The 19,731-nt window shown below is 37.9% G+C and overlaps 4 protein-coding genes, 1 long non-coding RNA gene and 1 other non-coding gene across 10 annotated transcripts; 4 read left to right on the top strand and 2 right to left on the bottom strand.

Annotated features, from left to right (window-relative positions):
• LOC137718381 (tubby-like F-box protein 5) lies at positions 1–2,959 on the top strand. Of its 4 annotated transcripts, none has more exons than XM_068457920.2 (5): positions 1–487; positions 1,007–1,371; positions 1,477–1,564; positions 1,693–1,825; positions 1,943–2,959. In XM_068457920.2, exons 2-5 carry the CDS (start codon positions 1,015–1,017, stop codon positions 2,607–2,609), a joined length of 1,245 nt encoding a protein of 414 aa, XP_068314021.2. In that variant the 5' UTR covers positions 1–487; positions 1,007–1,014; the 3' UTR covers positions 2,610–2,959. The 4 variants fall into 4 exon arrangements, with proteins under 4 accessions (XP_068314021.2, XP_088555021.1, XP_088555019.1 ...); XM_088698895.1 differs by having other exon boundaries at positions 7–559; XM_088698893.1 differs by having other exon boundaries at positions 8–487; positions 933–1,371.
• LOC137718382 (uncharacterized) lies at positions 2,896–4,931 on the bottom strand. Its single transcript, XM_068457921.2, has one exon. It carries the CDS (start codon positions 4,800–4,802, stop codon positions 3,057–3,059), a length of 1,746 nt encoding a protein of 581 aa, XP_068314022.2. The 5' UTR covers positions 4,803–4,931; the 3' UTR covers positions 2,896–3,056.
• Positions 4,932–4,936: 5 nt separating this feature from the next.
• On the top strand, positions 4,937–6,673 carry LOC137716851 (Cystathionine beta-synthase (CBS) family protein). Of its 2 annotated transcripts, XM_088698896.1 has the most exons (6): positions 4,937–5,394; positions 5,483–5,748; positions 5,829–5,910; positions 5,999–6,072; positions 6,152–6,212; positions 6,328–6,673. In XM_088698896.1, exons 2-6 carry the CDS (start codon positions 5,491–5,493, stop codon positions 6,468–6,470), a joined length of 618 nt encoding a protein of 205 aa, XP_088555022.1. In that variant the 5' UTR covers positions 4,937–5,394; positions 5,483–5,490; the 3' UTR covers positions 6,471–6,673. The 2 variants fall into 2 exon arrangements, with proteins under 2 accessions (XP_088555022.1, XP_068312317.1); XM_068456216.2 differs by having other exon boundaries at positions 4,937–5,748.
• Positions 6,674–13,568: 6,895 nt separating this feature from the next.
• Positions 13,569–16,152, top strand: LOC137718596 (protein RADIALIS-like 3). Its single transcript, XM_068458146.2, has 2 exons — positions 13,569–14,019; positions 16,002–16,152. Exons 1-2 carry the CDS (start codon positions 13,742–13,744, stop codon positions 16,024–16,026), a joined length of 303 nt encoding a protein of 100 aa, XP_068314247.1. The 5' UTR covers positions 13,569–13,741; the 3' UTR covers positions 16,027–16,152.
• A 482-nt stretch (positions 16,153–16,634) lies between these two features.
• TRNAA-AGC (transfer RNA alanine (anticodon AGC)) lies at positions 16,635–16,707 on the bottom strand. Its single transcript has one exon. It is a non-coding gene; the product is annotated as a tRNA-Ala (tRNA).
• A 774-nt stretch (positions 16,708–17,481) lies between these two features.
• Positions 17,482–18,202, top strand: LOC148695356 (uncharacterized). Its single transcript, XR_015964995.1, has 2 exons — positions 17,482–17,785; positions 17,878–18,202. It is a non-coding gene; the product is annotated as an uncharacterized LOC148695356 (long non-coding RNA).
• Positions 18,203–19,731: the final 1,529 nt, after the last annotated feature.

The following is a 19,731-nucleotide window of genomic DNA, read 5'->3' as shown; positions in this document are numbered from 1 at the left end:
CGTTTTATAGAGCGGGATTCCAACCCCCTCTTCCAGAAGAGAACAGCTTTTCGGCTGAGAGAGAGAGAGACGGTCAGGTGTTGGTGGCGGCGCACGGTGGTTGAGGTGGTGGTTGTAGTGGCACGACTCGTCGCCTGCTGCTGCAACCAACTGTGAACAACCGCAATCTCCACGGCATTTCAAATTAAATTAAATTTCAATTTTCATTTGGATAATTTTATGTTTTAAAATTCAGAAATTGAAAATATCAGCTTCTTTGGCGTTGTTCGTTTTGGCCTCGCCGATATGGTCAATAGTATATGAGTATATACCCTCTCTCTCTCCTCTCTCACTTTCTCTCTCTAAAGCTTTTGTATTTGTGGGCGACATTGGTGATTTCCTAGAAGCCTCCAAAAATCCCCACGCGCATTTGCCTCCTCCCCTGCTGGTACATTCTCTCCTAGAAGCCTCCAGAAATCCCCACGCGCATTTGCCTCCTCCCCTACTGGTACATTCTCTCTCTCTCTCTCTAAACTGAATCTTTGAGCTTCTTCAAGCGATCCGGATTTTAAGTGTTTTGGTAGGATCTCGACTTTTTGCAATTTTTTTCTATCATTTTTTCATGCGATTTCAGGTTCGGAATGTGAAGAAATTCGATTTTTTGTGTAAATTTCGAGTATTTAATTTGATTTTTTCTGTTTTATGATGCACATTGTTCTTAATTCTTAGCATTTTCGTCGATCAAATTTCAATACTTTTATGTTAAATCAGTGATTGTTGTGATGCAATCAGAAAATAATTCAAATTTTGCAGGATTTTTTTTATGAAGAAAACGTTCCACTGAAAAAAAAAAAAAAAAAACCAACCGATCTCCTAAAAATTTATTTTTTATGATTGTGATGTTCTTAGAATTTGATTTTATAGATTCTTATGGAAGCTTTTCGTATAATTAGATCTGCGAAATTACGAAAATATATCAGCTACAACATTTGAATTGTGATCATAGTTGTTGTGGAAATACTATTAGAGTGAGTGATGCAGTTCAAAAACGTGTTTCACGAGCTACTCGAAATGAGAGATGACAAGGGGAAGAAATCACGAAGAGGAGGGGAAGAGAGGAAGCACACGCGCCGCCGAGCTAAATCTCACATTGCCCCAGAGCATACGTTGTCATCACCTACATCAGTTGAGCAAAGCAAGTGGGCAAACTTGCCCCCAGAGTTGCTTCTTGACATAATCCAACGCGTCGAAGCGAGTGAGACTTCCTGGCCTGCTCGGAGAGATGTGATTGCTTGTGCTTCGGTTTGCAAGTCATGGAGGGAGATTACGAAAGAGATAGTCAAGACTCCAGAGCAATGTGGCTGGCTTACCTTCCCTGTCTCACTCAAGCAGGTATTTTTCGATAAACAACATTCTTTAGGTTATTCTTATGGAATGTGACTTTCACTTACCTACAAAAGATTTTCACTTTCCTCATTACTTGCATATATTTACTAGCCGGGACCAAGAGATCATCCGATCCAATGCTTTATTAAGAGGGAAAGAGAAACTTCAACGTATCTACTGTACCTTGGTCTAAGCCCCGGTAAATGTTTGGATGCTTCTCCCCTTATTATTCACGAATCATGACTTGGGTGTGTTGGAAATCGGTGTTCAAATTCTTTCGCAATGGATTTGTAAACGTGTGACTAACTCTTTCTTATAAATCTACAGCTCTGTGTGGGGATGTGAGTAAGTTATTGCTGGCAGCAAGAAAGGTCAGAAGGGCAACAAGTACACATTTTGTGGTGTCCTTGGCTGCAGATGAATTCTCTCGAGCAAGCAATTCTTACGTTGGAAAATTAAGGCAAGCTTAAATAAAATGTATCTTTATCTTTGACGCGGTCATTCATTTTTCATTTTGTGCTGTTACACCTACGACTCATTCTTCTTTTCGTGCAATTTATTGGAAAATGCTGAGCAGGTCTAATTTTCTGGGTTCCAAGTTTACCGTTTATGACGGTCAGCCTCCACAAGGCTCAGCCATCCAAACAAATTACTGGTCACATCGAAAGATGAATCCAAAGAAGGTATCTCCAAGGATACCTGCTGGTAGCTATAGTGTTGCTACCGTATGTTACGAGCTCAACATCCTCCGAACAAGGGGACCAAGGAGAATGCAGTGCATCATGCAATCAATCCCCGTGTCAGCAGTTCAAGAAGGGGGAGTTGCTCCTACTCCAACAGAGTTAGCGACCTGCCTTCCTCCAAAATGCTGTCCAATGCATGTTTCAAAGGGATCTAAGCAGCTTGCCAACTTTTGCTCTAGTGTCCCCACAACGGATTTGGAACAAGGCACAAAAGATCCACTCATTTTGAAAAATAAGGCTCCTAGATGGCATGAGCAGCTGCAGTGTTGGTGTCTGAATTTTAAAGGACGCGTTACCGTGGCCTCTGTGAAGAATTTCCAGCTGGTGGCCGGTACAGAGCCATGCCATAATGTTCCATTGGCTGAACAAGAGAGAGTAATACTGCAATTCGGGAAGATCGGTAAAGACATTTTCACAATGGATTATCGCTACCCTCTCTCTGCCTTCCAAGCCTTTGCAGTTTGCTTGAGCAGCTTTGACACAAAACCAGCATGCGAATGATTCTTGTCTATTCTCTCATCACATGACTATCGTGCTCGTCTTCCCTTAGAATTAACTGTAATTATACTTTTGGAATGCACTTTAAGCTATGGCTTTTGGTCATCGGCAAGTGCCTTCGTTGAAGTCGCAGTAGTCTGTGTAATGGCTGTAACCTGTATAAAGCATGGTGTAAGTTGCCAATTTATTTATTTGCGCGAAAGCAGTTGTGTGCAACTTCCTCCAAGTATGTAACATCACTTCTAGATATTCCATGTTTCACTTTCTGGAGGATGTACGAAAATCCCTCTTTTCTCATAAAGATCTCTTGTACTGAATCTTGTTATTCAAATGCAATTTTGCAGAATTTTGTACATGCTTCGTATTAATTTCCTATTCTTCCTTTGTACACATATGGTTACAGTTAGGCGTGCTACATATTTTTCTTACATCTCTGCTGGCAGATCTTAATCAGAGAATCCCAATGTTGGTATCGTCTCTTTTCATTCCGCAACTATAGCGGCAGCCATGACGCCGAGGCTTTTCAGGATTATCTGGGTCTGAATCACTTGGTTCCATGAAGAGCCCTCGAAGGCACCTCCGTCTCACAGTGGATTCATGAGTAAGCTTCTCAGACGGTGTTTTTGTTATTTGAGCCTTGTGTGTTTTGAAGGGATCTGATTTACCATTTGGCTTGATTGATTCTGCTGGGTTATGAGAAAAAACCGTCTGAACACCTGGATTCCTTTCCGCCACAGAAGTATTGAAAATGATAGCATTATTGATGCTCTGTACATTGCTGTTGATATATGCTGTCATATGTCGATCTTCTTTACTCGTTTGATCGAATTTTTCCTCCCCGCTGCTTACCTCTCCATCAGTAGTAGCCTCCGGGCTGTCATCTGGATTGGTCTTATAACTGCGGTGTATGGGCACGAATTCTCCTCCTTTTTCCGGTTCTGAGCTAATGTGCATTGATGCTCCTCTGTTTTCACCAGCTACAGTTACGATGCTAACCGGTTTTTCATGCATTTGGTCCTCAGTGGCCAGCTTATTAAGCTTCAAAGCATTTTCCCTGATTTCTTTATGCAGGGGAGCTTGTTCCACGGTTGATGACACCATCTTGTGAATAGATATCCTTGGGGTGCTTGTGTCTTTTGAAGCTTTGGTCAGTTTCGAACTGGAGCTGGCGCTGGCTAATGTCTCCATTCTGTCAAAAGCTTCTTCCTTGCTGTGCCGCTGCTCTGCTTGCGATGCAACTTCAAGTAGGTCTTTGGTGTGGTTTCCGAAGCCTGTTACTGCAGCATGAAGTTGAGTGGCTGTTTCTTGCATCAATTCTTTATAGTCTGGATCGTTCGCCTTTTCTTCTTTTATCACTAGCAGTACTTTCTCCCTTTCTTTATGCTCTTTCAACTCTGTCTCTGATTCGGGATGGTGCTTTTGATCTCCGCCAATGGTATCAGGATCTACCTTCTTGGGTGAGGCAACGGTTTCCACAGCTTCTGCGGAAGCTGCATGAGTTTGAACGGTGGTTGGAGTATTATTCTGAGCTTTGAAAATAGTTTCGGATGTGCTGATTTCTGCATATGGTTCCTTTGGTTCTGGTTGAGTGGCAGGTGATGGAGATTCAGTGGAAAAGGAAGGAAGCTGAGAGTTTTCTTGAGTGTGTGGCTGAGATTGCGCTTTAGGGGATTCTTGTGATGCTGCTTGGAGTTGAGAAGCTATGGGAGATGGTGAGGATCGAAAGGATTCAACCCGAGTCTGAGCTGTTGCACTGGAAGCTTTTTGGGACTCAGTGGCAGCATGAGACGGTGAGGGTGGAGAGGATTCAATTTCAACCCGAGTTTGAGTTGTTCCACTAGAAGAATTTTGGGACTCGGTGGCAACACGAGATGGTGTGGGTGGAGAGGATTCAACTTCAACTTCAACCCGAGTTTGAGTTGTTCCACTAGAAGAATTTTGGGACTCGGAGGGAGAACGAGATGGTGATGGTGGTGGAGGTTCATTCCTCGATGGAGACTGAGCTTGGGAAGGAGAGGCCTTCATAGGTGCTTTCCCTGCAGGCCGAAATGGTGGTCGATCAACAGGGATTGAGGTGGTGGTCTGGGCAGGGTTTTGGGTTTTAGCCACTGGACGTGGGTCGGGTTCTACTTGAGAACCACGAGTACGCCAAGGGAGGCGAAAGCGAAATGCTTGTGGTTGCTTTTTGTCTGCCATGTATGGTTTGGGAATGAGAAGGTTGGCTTTGTTGAAGAAGATGAAGGATGCTCACCACTTAACGAAAGGTCTGGTATATATCGAAATTGTATCAGATACCTTGGAAACTTTCTGGGATTTCTGTCAAATTGGTTTATACCTTTTCTGTATATGGATGCTCACCTCTCTTACAAACTTATGATTCATGAAAAATCGGAAATTCCCGAAGGCAGGTTTTCCTTCCCTAACAGGTATGGAATCTCCCATTTCCTTCCCTAACAGGTATGAAAAATTTTCACGTTGTTTTCTTTTACATCAATCATGCCTTCTCGGAAGAGAAACTTACCTACACCTGAGATTCCACGGTGGCTCTGGAGTTTCGATATAAACTTTCCATCTGGGCAAGTAACCTGGCAAAGAAGTAAACAATGTAGAAGCAAAGTAAATTTTCCTTCATGCAGTCATTCAAGAAAGGAATAAGATGTAAGCAAATTGTCAAGTAAGAGATGACTTGCACCAGCATCTTGGTCCTTCGGCTGCTACACCGAATTACCATACATGAGGCAGCGTACCCTTTCTCCGTCATAACAGGAGCTTCCAATCGAGTTCTGAGGTAGCTTTTCGTATCTGCACACCCAGGTCTGTATCAATAGTTTTCATCTATTTCTTTTGTCAAAGTTTTCGTGATTTTCCTTAAACAGGAACAAAAATGCAAGGAATTTCGCGGGCTGTGCGATCATGCCAGGAAATACTAAAGTCTGCAATTTTACAGCATTCGCGTGGGGGAGAAGTTGCCGGGTTAGAAAAGATAGTTTCACGTTTAAAATGGGTTACCTCTCCACCTGCACAGGAAAAAGGACTGGAGAATGTAACTGTGGCAGATGTACTGGCGACAAAGGGTAATGAAGAAACAGGACCCGGGCTCTGGTGTCACACGAACGACGCAGTAATTGATGCAGTAAAAAACGTACGATCTTACCATCCATCCGTACATATAAAATTCATACCATACTCGTGTTTATATTATATATGCGCATGAAATTGCAGATGGCGAAAAACAATATCGGGTCGTTACTGGTGCTAAAGCCAGGAGAGCATCAGCATATTGCAGGAATCATCACAGAAAGAGGTAAGTTATTTACAGAACTAAGTGCATGAAAAAAATTATGTCTCAACAAGTTATTCGGATTCTATTGACCGCGGTGTGAACCGAGCAGACTACCTGAGGAAAATAATTGCGCAGGAAAGATCTCCCATCTACACAAGAGTTGGAGAGATTATGACTAATGAGGTCAGTTCAAGTTTACGTTCTTAGCCACCAATCGACTTTGGACGCACGATTTTTCTTATGAACTTTACCTCTTTAACAGAACGAATTAATAACAGTAACTTCCGACATGAACGTTCTTCAAGCTATGCAACTTATGACAGGTACGCCGTGGCACGATTTCTGTTCTGTAACTACCATAGACATTGAAGTGAACAATCATTCAGTTGTTTATAAACGTGTGGAAGCAATTACGTGACGATTTTTTCATGTCAACAGAGAATCACATAAGGCATGCTCCAGTTATAGATGGGAAGCTAGTTGGCATGATTTCGATCAAGGATGTAGTCCGGGCAGTGGTTGAGCAGCAAAGCGGGGAACTGAAGCGACTTACTGGGTACATCAAGGGAGAATACTATTAGAAGAACATATCTCAGTTTATGTTCATCAAATTACTGTAGAGAAAATTTCAAAACTACCTCCAACATAAAGCTTTCTAAGACTTTCATGGTTAGAAACGGAAACTGTAGTTCAGGTGGTTAATAACGTTCATCCCTGAAGTCATGTATTCGAATTCCCGATCTCCATATTGCTTGATTAATAAAGAATCGATTATAATTTTCAATGACTAGTTTTCAAGGGAAAGCAATAAACGAAAATCGCAGGATTTCAGAGCGAAATCCAAGTCTAAACTTGACGAGCCAAAATGATTTTGAAAAACTTTGATTGAGGAATCACTTAGGCCGCCTAATAAATGCAGAGGTGAGGGTATCCCTTTACAAAAAAGGTTCCATCACTGTCATTTTAAGGTTTCCTTCCCTCTCTTGATTTAGGGATCCCGTTTATTTTCAATCTCATATTCTCTCTAACCTCTCAAAGCCCGAACATAAAATGTAACACCACATTACAATAACGAAACATCGGGACACCCAACCACGGACGCAACCTAATTTGGATGAACTACGGCAAAATCCTCGTGTTCTTGTGTGTGTGTGTGTGTGATTTCACGGTGTAAATCTCGTTGATCCATTTTTGAGCACCTATTAACCTAATTGTAAACAAAAAGGGGAATAATATGGTATCTCGACACGAAGTCGGGCCACAGAACAATATTCGCGATCCCATTTGCCTCCAATTTCGAGAGCAACATATACTCTATCTAGTATAGTTGCAGATTCAATTTCAATTTCTTAGGAACTCAATATTTGATATGTTTGGCATGCTATAAAGAGCGACGTCAAGCCAATAAACCTTTATGTTTTGCAAGAGTTGAGGGATGGGGGATAGGGAACGTCTATCGTACGCAAGTTTGCCTTCGCTTTCCAAAGATGTTTCTAATAACTTGAACCCGTGACCTTTCGGCAATGCCATAAAGCATATACCACAAATATTGCACAACTCCCATTGGCTGGCAGATGAACCTTCTTATCTTTTCGAACATTCTATCAATACAGGATTGTTCAAAGATCAAAAGACCTCAAGATTTTGATGCAAAAATTCTCCTCTTAGAGTGGTTCTCCTCCAAAGACCAAAGCTTTTTGGTGGCAGATGATTGGACCTTGTGTGGTGGGGGAAGCTGGAATCCAATTCCTCCAAAGTCAGTGGTTCATGTTCTAAGCTATTAGTGCTTTTTGGTCAGACCAAATAGCCTATTTATATAATCTAAAAGACGTCAGATGTCAAAAGTTTTGGGTCCTCAAAAGTCATAGACTGTGAACGGAACATCTTATCCGTCATCTTCCTAGCTGTCTATTTCTGAACACTTTTCTTTAAGGCCATGATGAGGAGGAAGTCATTGGTAAGGATGGAAAAGGATCTTCGTGAGGATCTCGTAATCATGTTCGTTTATCGTATATCATGCGGTCATAAATTATTTAAAATTTAAAATTAAATATAAATAGTACCTAACGAAAATTGATCGCACGATATACGATGAACGGACACGATTACAAGATCCATCGAATTCCCAGGAAAAGAATCCAATGAGGATCCTTTTCTGGTAAGGATGGCCAGATCACGTGGCTGTTTAATCGAAGACATATTGGGTGGGGTCAAAATACAAAGAGAGTAATAGGTGCGAAGTTTTACCTCTTAGGTCAAATAATCACGAAGTCCGATCATCCAAACTTAGGAATTTTTCTCTGTTGGGAGGAAATAAATCAAACGGCCATGAGGTTTGATCATCCAAACCTTAAAATTTCTCTATGCTGACAATGGGAGAGAAACTTACCTCTTGTGAATGCATAATTAGTTTACAACAACACATATTGCTTGAAATACTGCCGCAATAACATCCTTGTCGAAGAAAAGTTTATCCTAAAAGCTAAGGAACTAACAAACAATTTGGAGGGCTGGGGAGACCTTATAGCTGGGAGAACTAGGAACAGAGATTCCACAAGAACTAAAAGGGATCCATAACCTTATCACAACTTTACCACAAGTGGACTTGAGATTTTAAAAATTCAAATAATCAAATAGATTTGGTGGATTTTTCAAACAAAGATTTCAAAGAACATTTACCTGAATATATATATATATATATATATATATATATAAAAATTCAAATAATCAAATAGATTTGGTGGATTTTTCAAACAAAGATTTCAAAGAACATTTACCTGAATATATATATATATATATATATATATATATATATATATATATATATCAGTGTTTTAAAAAATTCATCCCACGGTGCGCCTAGGCGGCTTTGGAGGTGGGATGTGAGGAAAATCACCTTTGTTTTGTAGGAGTGGGCGAAAACTCGCCTAGGCTTCGTCAAGGGCGCCCAGGCCGCCTGGGCGCGCCTGAGGCATTCAATGGGCATCCAATTTTTCTTTTTTTGAGTTGCCTAGATCTGAAACTTTGTGATCAAGGGGCCGTCTTTCTGAAGAAGATGAAGAAGTTGCAGCCTTCCAGCGAAGAAGATGAAGTCGCGAGCGCCTTTTCTTTTCCTTTTTTTAATATTTTTTTTCTTTTTAAGTTTAAAATGACCCTACTTTGCTAACATTTATTATCCCACTATCATCCTTTATGATCACTTTTTATTTTTTATATTATTATTTTTTTCATACTCAAAATAGATAAGCATCTTTTGGTTTTTATGATTTTTTTAAGATAAAGAAGCATATTTTCCTGGATATTCTGCCAACAGGAAAAAAAAAAGATAAACATCTGGTTTTTTCTTTTAACGTTATATTATTTAAAATATACATTATCTTATCTTTATTTATTTTTTAGGACTACATATCTTACTCAAATATTAGTCAAAACTCTCGTAATTCATATAAATATGCACTTACTTAAGACTAAATGTGTGATTTCCACTCTATTTGTTTGATTGTTGATTAATTTGATTGCTTGGTTAAACTTGTTTGTGATGTGAGTTCAATTTGTTTGTGACATGTGCATTTTTGAATAACAATGAATATTTATTTTACAAAGTATTATATTTTTATATATTATATGTAATTGTGCCTAGGCGGGACTATCCATGAGACGCCTCGCCCACACCTCCGCCTTTCAAAGCATTGATATATATATATATATATATGTGTGTGCGTGTGCGTGTGTGTGTGCGCGCGCGCGCGATCTACTTGCTCCTCCATTGTTGCAGCATCTCCTAAGCCAAAGAATCCAAGCAACTCGTCTGAACAGACAAACTCCTTCCTGCTCATAAAAAACATGTTGCACAATGTAAATTATTCAGACGCAACACCGACGCGACCATCAACAACAGAAGAAAAAACATCTATGACACGTTATGCATTTTGTCGACAATTCGCGAAGCTTATTATAGCATGTCACGATGAGAGAATTAGCGTGTCAAGACAAGTTATGGCTTATCAAGACATATCATGCCCTACATTCTGGCGACAATTTGCGAGGCTTGTTCTGACAAGCAATTTTTTTAACACTTTGCCTACTATTTCCGAATAATTAAAAAAAAAAAAATTGATCTAGTAAAGAGTAGACCCAAAGCCTAAAATTATTTTTTTAGAAATTAGTACAAAAATGGTTAAATATGAACGTGTTCTTACAAGTAAAAGCACAAGATTTGGGTGGGGTCGAATACAAGGGGAGTAAGAACAGGTGTGAAATTTCATCTCTTAGGTCAAACAGCCACGTGGTTCGATCATCCAAACCTAAGAATTTTTCTCTGTTAATAGTGAGAAAGAAACTTATCTATTATAAGAGTACATAATTAGTTTAAAATACCACTATATGACTTGAGATACCACTGCAATAACATTCTTGTTGGAAGAAAAATTCATCTTAAAAGCTAAGGGACCAGTCAAACAATTTGGAGAGGTGGGGAGACCTCATAGTTGGGAGAACTCAGAACAAATATTCCACAAGAACTAAAAGGGATCGAAAACATTATCACAACTTTCCCACAACTGAACTTGAGATATGAAAAATTCAAAGAATCAAAGAGATTTAGTGGATTTTTCAAACAAAGATTCCAAGAACATTTACCTATATATACACTAGCTCATTGCTCCTCCATTGTTGCAGCATCTCCGAAGCCAAAGAACCCCAGCAACTTGTCTGAACAGACAGACTCCTTCCTGCTCATTAAAAACATGTTGCACAATGTAAATTAATCAAACACAGAACACAAAAGCGATCATCAACATTAGCAGAAAAACATGTAAGTAGTTGGATTGATTCGTTGCAACAAGTGACTGAGTGTCTGTGCCTAACATTAGGGTCCACGATGTTGGTGCGGCTAAGAAAAAAACAGCAAACATTAGGGAGCCTAACTTAAAGGTACATGACAACAGAAAATACCCTCTTCTAGACTAAGTTGTTAAACTCACCATAGAAAGACAAAAAAATCAATTGGATTCGTCTACAGCTAGGTCCAACAAACGGGTCGTGTTTATTGTGTTCGTATTGTTTTCGTATCATATTCATTATTTTAATGGGTTATGCAAGAAATTGACATGCTAATGTCTAGATCAGGCAAAAAGGGTATATTATGAAGTTCTTAACGGATGACTCAATATTTTATCAGATTCTTAACAGGTGATCCTATATCTTATCCGGCAAACAATATCTTATCCGGTTCTTGACAAATTCATTAATAGAAGCTGAATGTTCAAATTCGAAACCAAATCCAATTAAAAAAAAAAACCAAACGGCTCACAGATTTCTGCATCAACAACCCACGCAACCCCAATTTAAATAAATGGCTCAAAGATATCAAGCATTCCTCTTATAGAATCCTAAACTAAGAAATTTCCCACACAATAATACTGCAACACATGTTTTCATAAATTTGAGACCGTTAAGAAATTTCCTACACAATAATACTGCAACACATGTTTTCATAAATTTGAGACCGCTTGATTGTTGAATTTCTTGTCCATTCTTAAATTGTCAAAAGTTCGAAATTATGAAAATTTGTTTTGCTAACACTTTTAAGGGTAGGTTACTGAAGGGAAAATTAATCTTCTCGAGCAAATACAAAAATTGGATTTTGAAAATTGACTATTGCGGCTAGTAAACTGCATACCAAAACTGACACGGAACTAAACAGCAACACTTGGTTGACAGCCCCGTGCTGAGTGCTGACTCAGCCAGCAGCTTGGCCTGCAAAAATCCGTTTTGGAATGTAGCTTATTAGAAGCCTCTTTTTTGAACCACCAATTTCCAATTTCCAAGTTCCAATATTCAATTACGTACAAATCCCAATCTCCTTTTATTTATTTTTTCTATGTGACATAATAACTTTTCTATCATTTACATAAAAATACGTGATGTATCATCTGTATTTTCATTACAATAAAAAATTTCTCCTAATCTAAAAGAGATTTTTAAATATGACCGGCACATCGGGTATGTGTCACTATATAAATAGTGGGATATGTGTGTTAAAAAGCTAATAACTTAAAAAATAAAATTTTCCACCCCTAAACCCTAAACCCGATAAGTAAGTAACGAATTCCTGAGTGTGCAATTTTACCATCACCTGTGACATCCCACATCGCCCAGGGGAGCGATCTTTATATGTATATGTCCATCCCTACCTAGCACGAGGCATTTTGGGAGCTCACTGGCTTCGGGTTCCTTAGGAACTTCGAAGTTAAGCGAGAAGGGGGCTAGAGCAATCCCATGATGGGTGATCCATTGGGAAGTTGCTCGTGAATTCCCAAAAACAAAACCGTGAGGGTGTGGTCGGGGCTCAAAGCGGACAATATCGTGCTACAGTGGTGGAGAGGGCCCGGGAAGTGGTCCCCCCCAGGCCGGGATGTGACATCATCCGTATTCTCGTCACAATGAAAATTTTCTCCCCAATCTAATAGCAGGCCCCACTCTCATCAAGGGCGTAAAATAAAATTTCAGTATGTCAAAAACATAATATAATACACGAAATATATAATGATACTATTGAGGTGCCAAACCGTGATGGCATACTGAAAATTTTATCGAGATACTGATGTACATCTGTTTTTTTTTTTTTTTTTTGAAACTTGATGTTTCGACTCTGACATGTTTAAAACGGATATGGGAGAGTGAATGAATGGGACAAGCAATTGACAAACTCACACAAATAAAAAGAAAAATTATCGTCAATCTCCTTCGTGCATGATCTGACCATTTTACATCTTCTTGGTTTCCATTCAAATCATCACCCTTTTTGCTGTCCATATCTTTTGTGATGAAGGCTAAACGATCACATTTTTCTAAATGTCATGCTACATATCATCATACCTATCTTGCCATCTTAATTTATTACTAACTAATTAAAAATAATGGACAAATATGTTAAAATATGGAAAATTTTAGCGTATCGAAAATACGGACCAGTATACTATGTGTCATAATATAAGTGGTTGATTTTTTTTAAGTATATAACCACTTAATATACTAAGTTGTGTTCCCGGCACACAAAAAATCTCTTCTAAACATGAACATTCAATGTAAAACTAATTGTTTACCAAAAAAACTTAAAATTAACTGATAGTAAGAGAACAAATTTAAAACTTTTTAAGCACTAATGTTAGACTTCTCATGTGTTGTGCTTACAACACATGTCCCACATGCAAATCTTTTTAATCTTACACACGACTAATTATTGTTGAGTAATATGAGAATATGTTAAGTTGTTAAATTGTCGTACAAATAACTTGATTACGATATCATGCTAAGAACGTATATCCAAAGCTAACTCACAACTTGAGTTGAGATCAGAAAACTTTTTAAGCAGTTATGCTATACTATCATTATTTGAGAAGACAAAGAGTATCTTATACGTACGTGTTCTTTGTGGGTTTGAAACGAGGGGCGAATTGGGATCTAATCCCCACAGGCTGTAAATTCTCAAAAAATCCCATTTGTTCAATCAAGCGAATCCCATCTTCTTCTGTCCTTAAAATATTCGTCGACTTGTCAAAAAACCATCACTGTAGCAGTATCCGAAACCAACGACAAATTTTTAAAGTTCACACAAATTGCCACAGCCACACGAGTCTCTCCTCCTCCACCTGCTTATAAGCAGCATGGCCACCTCTTGTCCATACCATCATTCCCTCGACTTCTTCACTATCTGAGTCCCTTTTGTAAACCCTCGTTTAACTTTAGCTCCCTAACACCATACACGTTATCCTCTGCCACTCCTCTTATCAGCTCGCCGCAACCGGCGTACGATTCAAACTTCCGGTTTATATCTTCACGTAAGATCGCAATGGCATCGGTTTCTTCCTCGAGGAATTTGAACTCCTCGTGGACGCCGAAGGAGAACAAGCTGTTCGAGATGGCGCTGGCCGTGTACGACAAGGACACGCAGGACCGCTGGCACAATGTGGCCAAGGCCGTCGGCGGAAAAACTGCAGAGGAAGTAAAGAGGCACTACGAGATTCTGGTGCATGATCTCATGCACATAGAATCCGGCCAAGTCCCTATACCAAATTATAAGTCCGCCGGCGGCAGCGGCAGCAACAGAGGATTTGGTGACGAGCAGAGGTAAGAGTAGTTATGTTTTCATTTGTCATAATCTCTTAATTGCTTCTAAGCATTCAAAGCTAATCCATACTGTCCATATTCTTCTCCTTGAAAATAGCCAGACACCCTGGTGCGTGAGAGATTTTTCAATGTGTCAGGAACACGGTCTGGTCACTAAGTGTTATAATATAAGTGGTTAGATATTTGAAAAAGAAATTTCACTACTGTATTATAACACTTAGTGTACTGGTCTGTATTTCTGACATGCTGAAAAATTTATCCTCATCCACCATGGGTGTTAGAGGATTCTTTACTGTAACAATGTCAATCATATTTCAGCTCTGATGGCATATTAGAATTTCCCCATCCAACTGAAAATAAATTGTCATGACTCAACAAGACGAAGATCGTATAACTATTATGTTAGCTTTTGATTCCCCAACGTGCAATTCACCTTCCCCACGTAAAATTGCATGAAAATATGTTCTTCCTTTAAGTGCAAACTATTATGTTAGGTTTTGATTCCTTAACGTGCAATTCAGCTTCCCCACGTAAAATTGCAAAAGATTTTCCATGCTGTCTATATTCTTCTCCATGAAAATATGTCAATCGTAACTTGGTTTTGATACAATCTTACTCTCGAGCATTCAACATAAAATTAATTATTGACTAAAGAAACAGAAGATCGCCTAAATTATTACGTATGGTTTTAATTCTCAGACATGAGAGTCACACTCTTGACATAGGATTCAAAAGCTATATATTAGTTGAAAGCTGTATGGGTTTGTAGCTTGTCCATGAATTTTTGTTTTCAGTGTTTTGAGAACACAGTTGGGCACATCAAGTGTTATTAATGGTTGGAAATTTCATTTTTCAATCACCCACCTACTTATATTATGACATTCGATATATCAGATCGTATTCTCGACACACTAAAAGATTTCTACTTACCCTCTCTTTCCATAATGTTATTCACTATGTTTTCCACTTATCGAAGCGACAATTCAAACTAAAAACACTAACTTGAGTCCTCCCCAAGAAATTTTATATGTTTTTTTTCTATATTTTTTGTATATGCATCCACATCCCATACTATATTCAACTGCAATTCCTAAGGAAGAAAAACAAAACAAAACAAAAAAAACCACATGAAATCTAATTCGTACTTGTTTTGGATGGCACACGCACATGGTTCTACGACTAAAGTAATTGAGAAACATTGTGTGACGCCAAACACTCCTTTTAATTACTTATCACATTCTCTCATTAATCCCAAGGCTTGGAGAGATTTTTCAACATGCGAGGAAGACAGCCAAGTACATCAAATTTCGTAATATAATTGGTTCAAAACTTGAAAATAGGCATTTTCAATCAATTGTATCATGAAAGTTGGTACATGGGGTTGTGTTCCCGAACACATTGAAAAATTCTCCTAGACTTGCTAGCAACTGTCATTGGTAGCAGAGATTTTTTAGTATACCCGAAACACGGGGTGGTATGCCAGTTATTCTACAACGTGGAGAAAAGTTTTTGTTTCAAGTTTCCCAACTTGTATAATGACATGATGTATGTGACTGTGTTTCGAGTACACTGAAAACTCTCTCCATTGTTGGATCTAGCTAAACCTCTTGGCAGCTTTTCTAGTTCATGAAAATGTTTATAAATATATACTACTTACACATACACAAATATACAGCAAGTAATCCATGCGTAACATCAGGGAATATATTAAAAACAGGACATCTTACTTAAAAAAGAAAGCTCCTAGCAAAAAGATGCTAATTCAGTCTGTTAAGCTAATTAAGTATGGGGTTGTGGAATTAGTAAGATAATGCCACTTGTGGTGTTGGGATAATCACATTGCTTAATTAGCTCAAAAGATGCTTAATTAATTGCTTATGCAACTTGGAGGTTTGACATTATCTACAAAGATTTTTTATGCATTACTTGGAATATAGAATTAATATATATTTCTAGTGCTAATTACTCTCTAATCTAATCAGGCTTATGAAAAATTTGAAGATCTGATGGGAGGGAACAGAAGACTTGTAAAAAGAAGAAAAATGGATTAATCTGTCATTCTCTAGCTGTTGTTTTCCTTCCTTCCAAAAGCCAAGTGTGCAAGAAAATATATGTTATGTGTTTCTCTTTGTATTTTGTGTTTGGTTTTCCTATTCAAAATTATTATTTTATGAACTAAAACCACAATATGACGTCAACAGGCTTGGAGTACAAGTAATCAGGATCGTGTATCTTTGCATGCAAGATCTTGTCTCGAATCTCTCTTCATAACATCGCTCGTATATGAAGTATAATTAAAAGAAAAACACTGCAATAATAATACCAAGAAAAAGGATAACAGAACCAAAACGACTAAGAGGAAATGGCAAATCACCAGAACAAGGGGAAGAGAACTAAAACAGCAAAGATAGCAGATCCACAAACAATGTCGCCGGTGAAACAATTCATCGATCAGAAAGAATATCGTAGGTGATGAGAAATCTCAGATTAACAAATGGATACAGGCAGATTAAGTAAAATATATTACTAATCAAATGCGTGATCGGTAGCAGTATCAAAGTGCTTCCGTCCTTTCCAATTTGTTCCAATGCGATGCAAAAATTGAAATTGAAAAATGGAGATGCGGGGTATCGATCCCCGTACCTCTCGCATGCTAAGCGAGCGCTCTACCATCTGAGCTACATCCCCAATTGCTGAATACTGACGAATTAATTTTTTTTAACGTTAAATTAAAAGTTGATGGACTTCGTTAGGTGCTTAATTTTGTGGCCTAATGTTTTTGTGTATGGCTTACCCATCCTTTTACCTGACATGCATCATCACGAGAAATTTTGAGGTGCAAGAATCGGATTATGTGTCCGTGCGGAACCATACACACTAAAAATAAAAAAACAATCGTTACTCTACCCTCTTAATTTGTCGTGGTAACCTGGCCCATGTTTTGATCCCATCCCCTCTCACAAACCCCCTAATTTTTTTACCCAAAAAAAACATAATATGTCACCCCGTAGAGAAGACCACCTCCATGATCACGTAGACTCATTAGCTAAAGCATTTTAATATGGTTGGACGAATTTGTTGATACTTCATGAGTTTAGGATATAATTTAAACATAAATGAACATTTTATAATACAATAAATTAATAACACCGCATGTCAGTATAACATAAAAAAACGAATGCGATGAATTAAAACACCACGTGTTAGTATAACATAATTTGTTAACAAGTAAAGAAAAACACCATGAAACATGCCACACTCGAATTTATAGGTTTTGTTACATACCACTCCTAATAAGGGAGCTTTCTGTTACCACAAATTTATGCTAGAGAAAGGGCAAAATTCAATTTGGACTCTAAATTTAGCATTTCCTATCATTTTGACCCTAAACATTTACTAAATATATGCCTCGGATCAGCCGCACTTAATCCTATAAATAAAACACAATTTCAATCCTAATTTAAGTTCACATAAATAAATTGTGTTTTCTTAACTATTTGTTTAAAGATACTACAAAAGACAAAAATCCAAAAAAAAAAAAAAAAATGGCAAAGATTGCGTTCGTGTTGATTTTCACGTTGGTGTTGCTTATGTCGATCCAGGCGGTGTTGGGTGACGACGATTTCGTGGAAACTGCCAAGGATCACATAAACACCGCTGCCACGGCCGCCAAAGATGCGGCTGATAGCGTGTCCAAATCGGATGCCTTTAAGGAAGCGAAGGAGACGGCGTCAACATTGGGTGGTTGGTTTACGGACAAATTTCAGTAAGTTGTCACTTTTTTTTGGTTTAATTATTTACATATACATCAACAATTTTGCCAGATTAATTATGCGTTAACTCGAGTTTACTTTCTAGTGATATGGGTTTCGGCTCCGATGACGACGACGACGACGACGACCATGACAGCAGCTCAAAGGCACCGAAATCAGGATAATATGGTTGTTTTAACTGCCCAGTAATCTTCAATTTTTTACTTTTGTAATTACTTTTTGGTTTGTTGGACTTGGACTAAGATTTACCTAGTTGAATCTTTACCTCATGAGAGGAGTTGAGGCTAGAGATGTTAGATTCCCATATATTATTTGTAAAATAAGAGATTCAACAATGTTGTACCTAGAGCATATGTATGCAATTTTTGCATCCAACTTGTTTTTTAATATAAGCAATATTTAAGATTTCATGCGGTCGGAACTGTTTTAACCATTTCAATTACAAACTCTTATGAGGCTGACCTAATTGTTTTTAGAGAGTTTTAACGAAAAGTTCACAGTTATGTTCACTTTAACGAAAAACCACATTTTTATACTAAAAATTCAATCCTTGTACTATTTATTTTACCCTTTATTTTGTCCTTATCATTAAAACTCAAAGTTTTCAAGCCCTTTTTCATTAGTTTTCTTTTGTTTTTAATCACTTGCTCATTTCATTGAGAAAATGATCTTGAACTTTAAAGACAATGACAATTATTTGAGGGTAATAATTGTGAGGCTTTTTATTCAAAATGGTTTCTGATCGTCATAACTCTCTTACTTTGATTTCTGAGATTTAAAAAAGATAAAAGTGGTTCCTGAGATTGTCTACCCTCAATCACTTTTGTTCATCTATGAAATCTTTGTTACATTGAGTATTTTTGTCAGATCAACCCCTCCTCTTGAACTGATGGTTTCTTTAATTTAACATAAATTTTTCAAAGAATGACCAAAATGATTGACGATGGACAATCTCAATGACTAATTCTATCGATTTTAAATCTCAACCATAGTGAGCAACTATAACAATCTTAGAGACTATTTTGGCTAAAAAGACTAATTGTGAGGATCACACACGAAACAGGAGTAAATTTTAGTGACACTTCACAATCATGGGAAAGACTTACCTACAACGAAAATATTATTATAACATTTCTCAATCTAATTATGTGTTGTCTGTTTTAATTTCTTTTCTTTTTTTTTCTACTTTACAGAATATGATTGCCTTAAAATACAGGAAAACTAATGAAAATTGATTGAAATTTTTGAGTTTTAATGATAAGGACAAAATAAAGAGTAAAGTTAATAGTACCAGGATTGACTTTTTAATGTAAAAATATGATTTTTCGTTAAAGTAAATAGTACCATGAGCTTTTCGTTTAAACTCCTTTAAAATAATGACACAATTCAGGAATGCAAATGGTTTGCATGCGCTTGCAGATAGTTACCGCACAAAGGAAATTGGGACGGGCCTAATTGGGCCATCAATCTTTAAACTTGTAGTGGATTCGACTTATTGCATTCGATGGAAAGGCCCAATTAACCCAAGTCAAAGTCAACCATGCTAAAGTATCAAGAAGATCAAGAAAAAATAGCACACTCATGTCTTCTAGACTTCGACCACAAAGAAAACAGACTCGTGTCATTTTTTTATTTTTCAATTTTTGTCAGAATAGTCATGTCAAAGTGACACATTTTCTTCTCATATTTAATGAAGTATTTTATGCTTGGGGAATTTGTATCGGTAGATCTGATATTACATCTTTAACAAAAAATTTAACAACTAAAACTCTAAAGTACCAAGCGTACTAGAAAATTTTGGTAAAGTTGACTAACTAGAGCAGTTCTCATGTTGAGTAAAACTAATGTAGGGTCAAGTCACATTAAATGTAAACAGCGTGAGGTCAAGTAGAATCAAAATATCAAAGATGTCTTGTATGTTTCCCTAACGGCAACAGGT

Source organism: Pyrus communis, chromosome 8 (assembly GCF_041283825.1).
Source record: "Pyrus communis isolate YQ-2024b chromosome 8, ASM4128382v1, whole genome shotgun sequence".
Lineage (NCBI taxonomy): Eukaryota > Viridiplantae > Streptophyta > Magnoliopsida > Rosales > Rosaceae > Pyrus > Pyrus communis.
The sequence above is the reverse complement of the archived record's forward strand: the minus strand, read 5'-3'. Positions and strand labels throughout refer to the sequence as shown.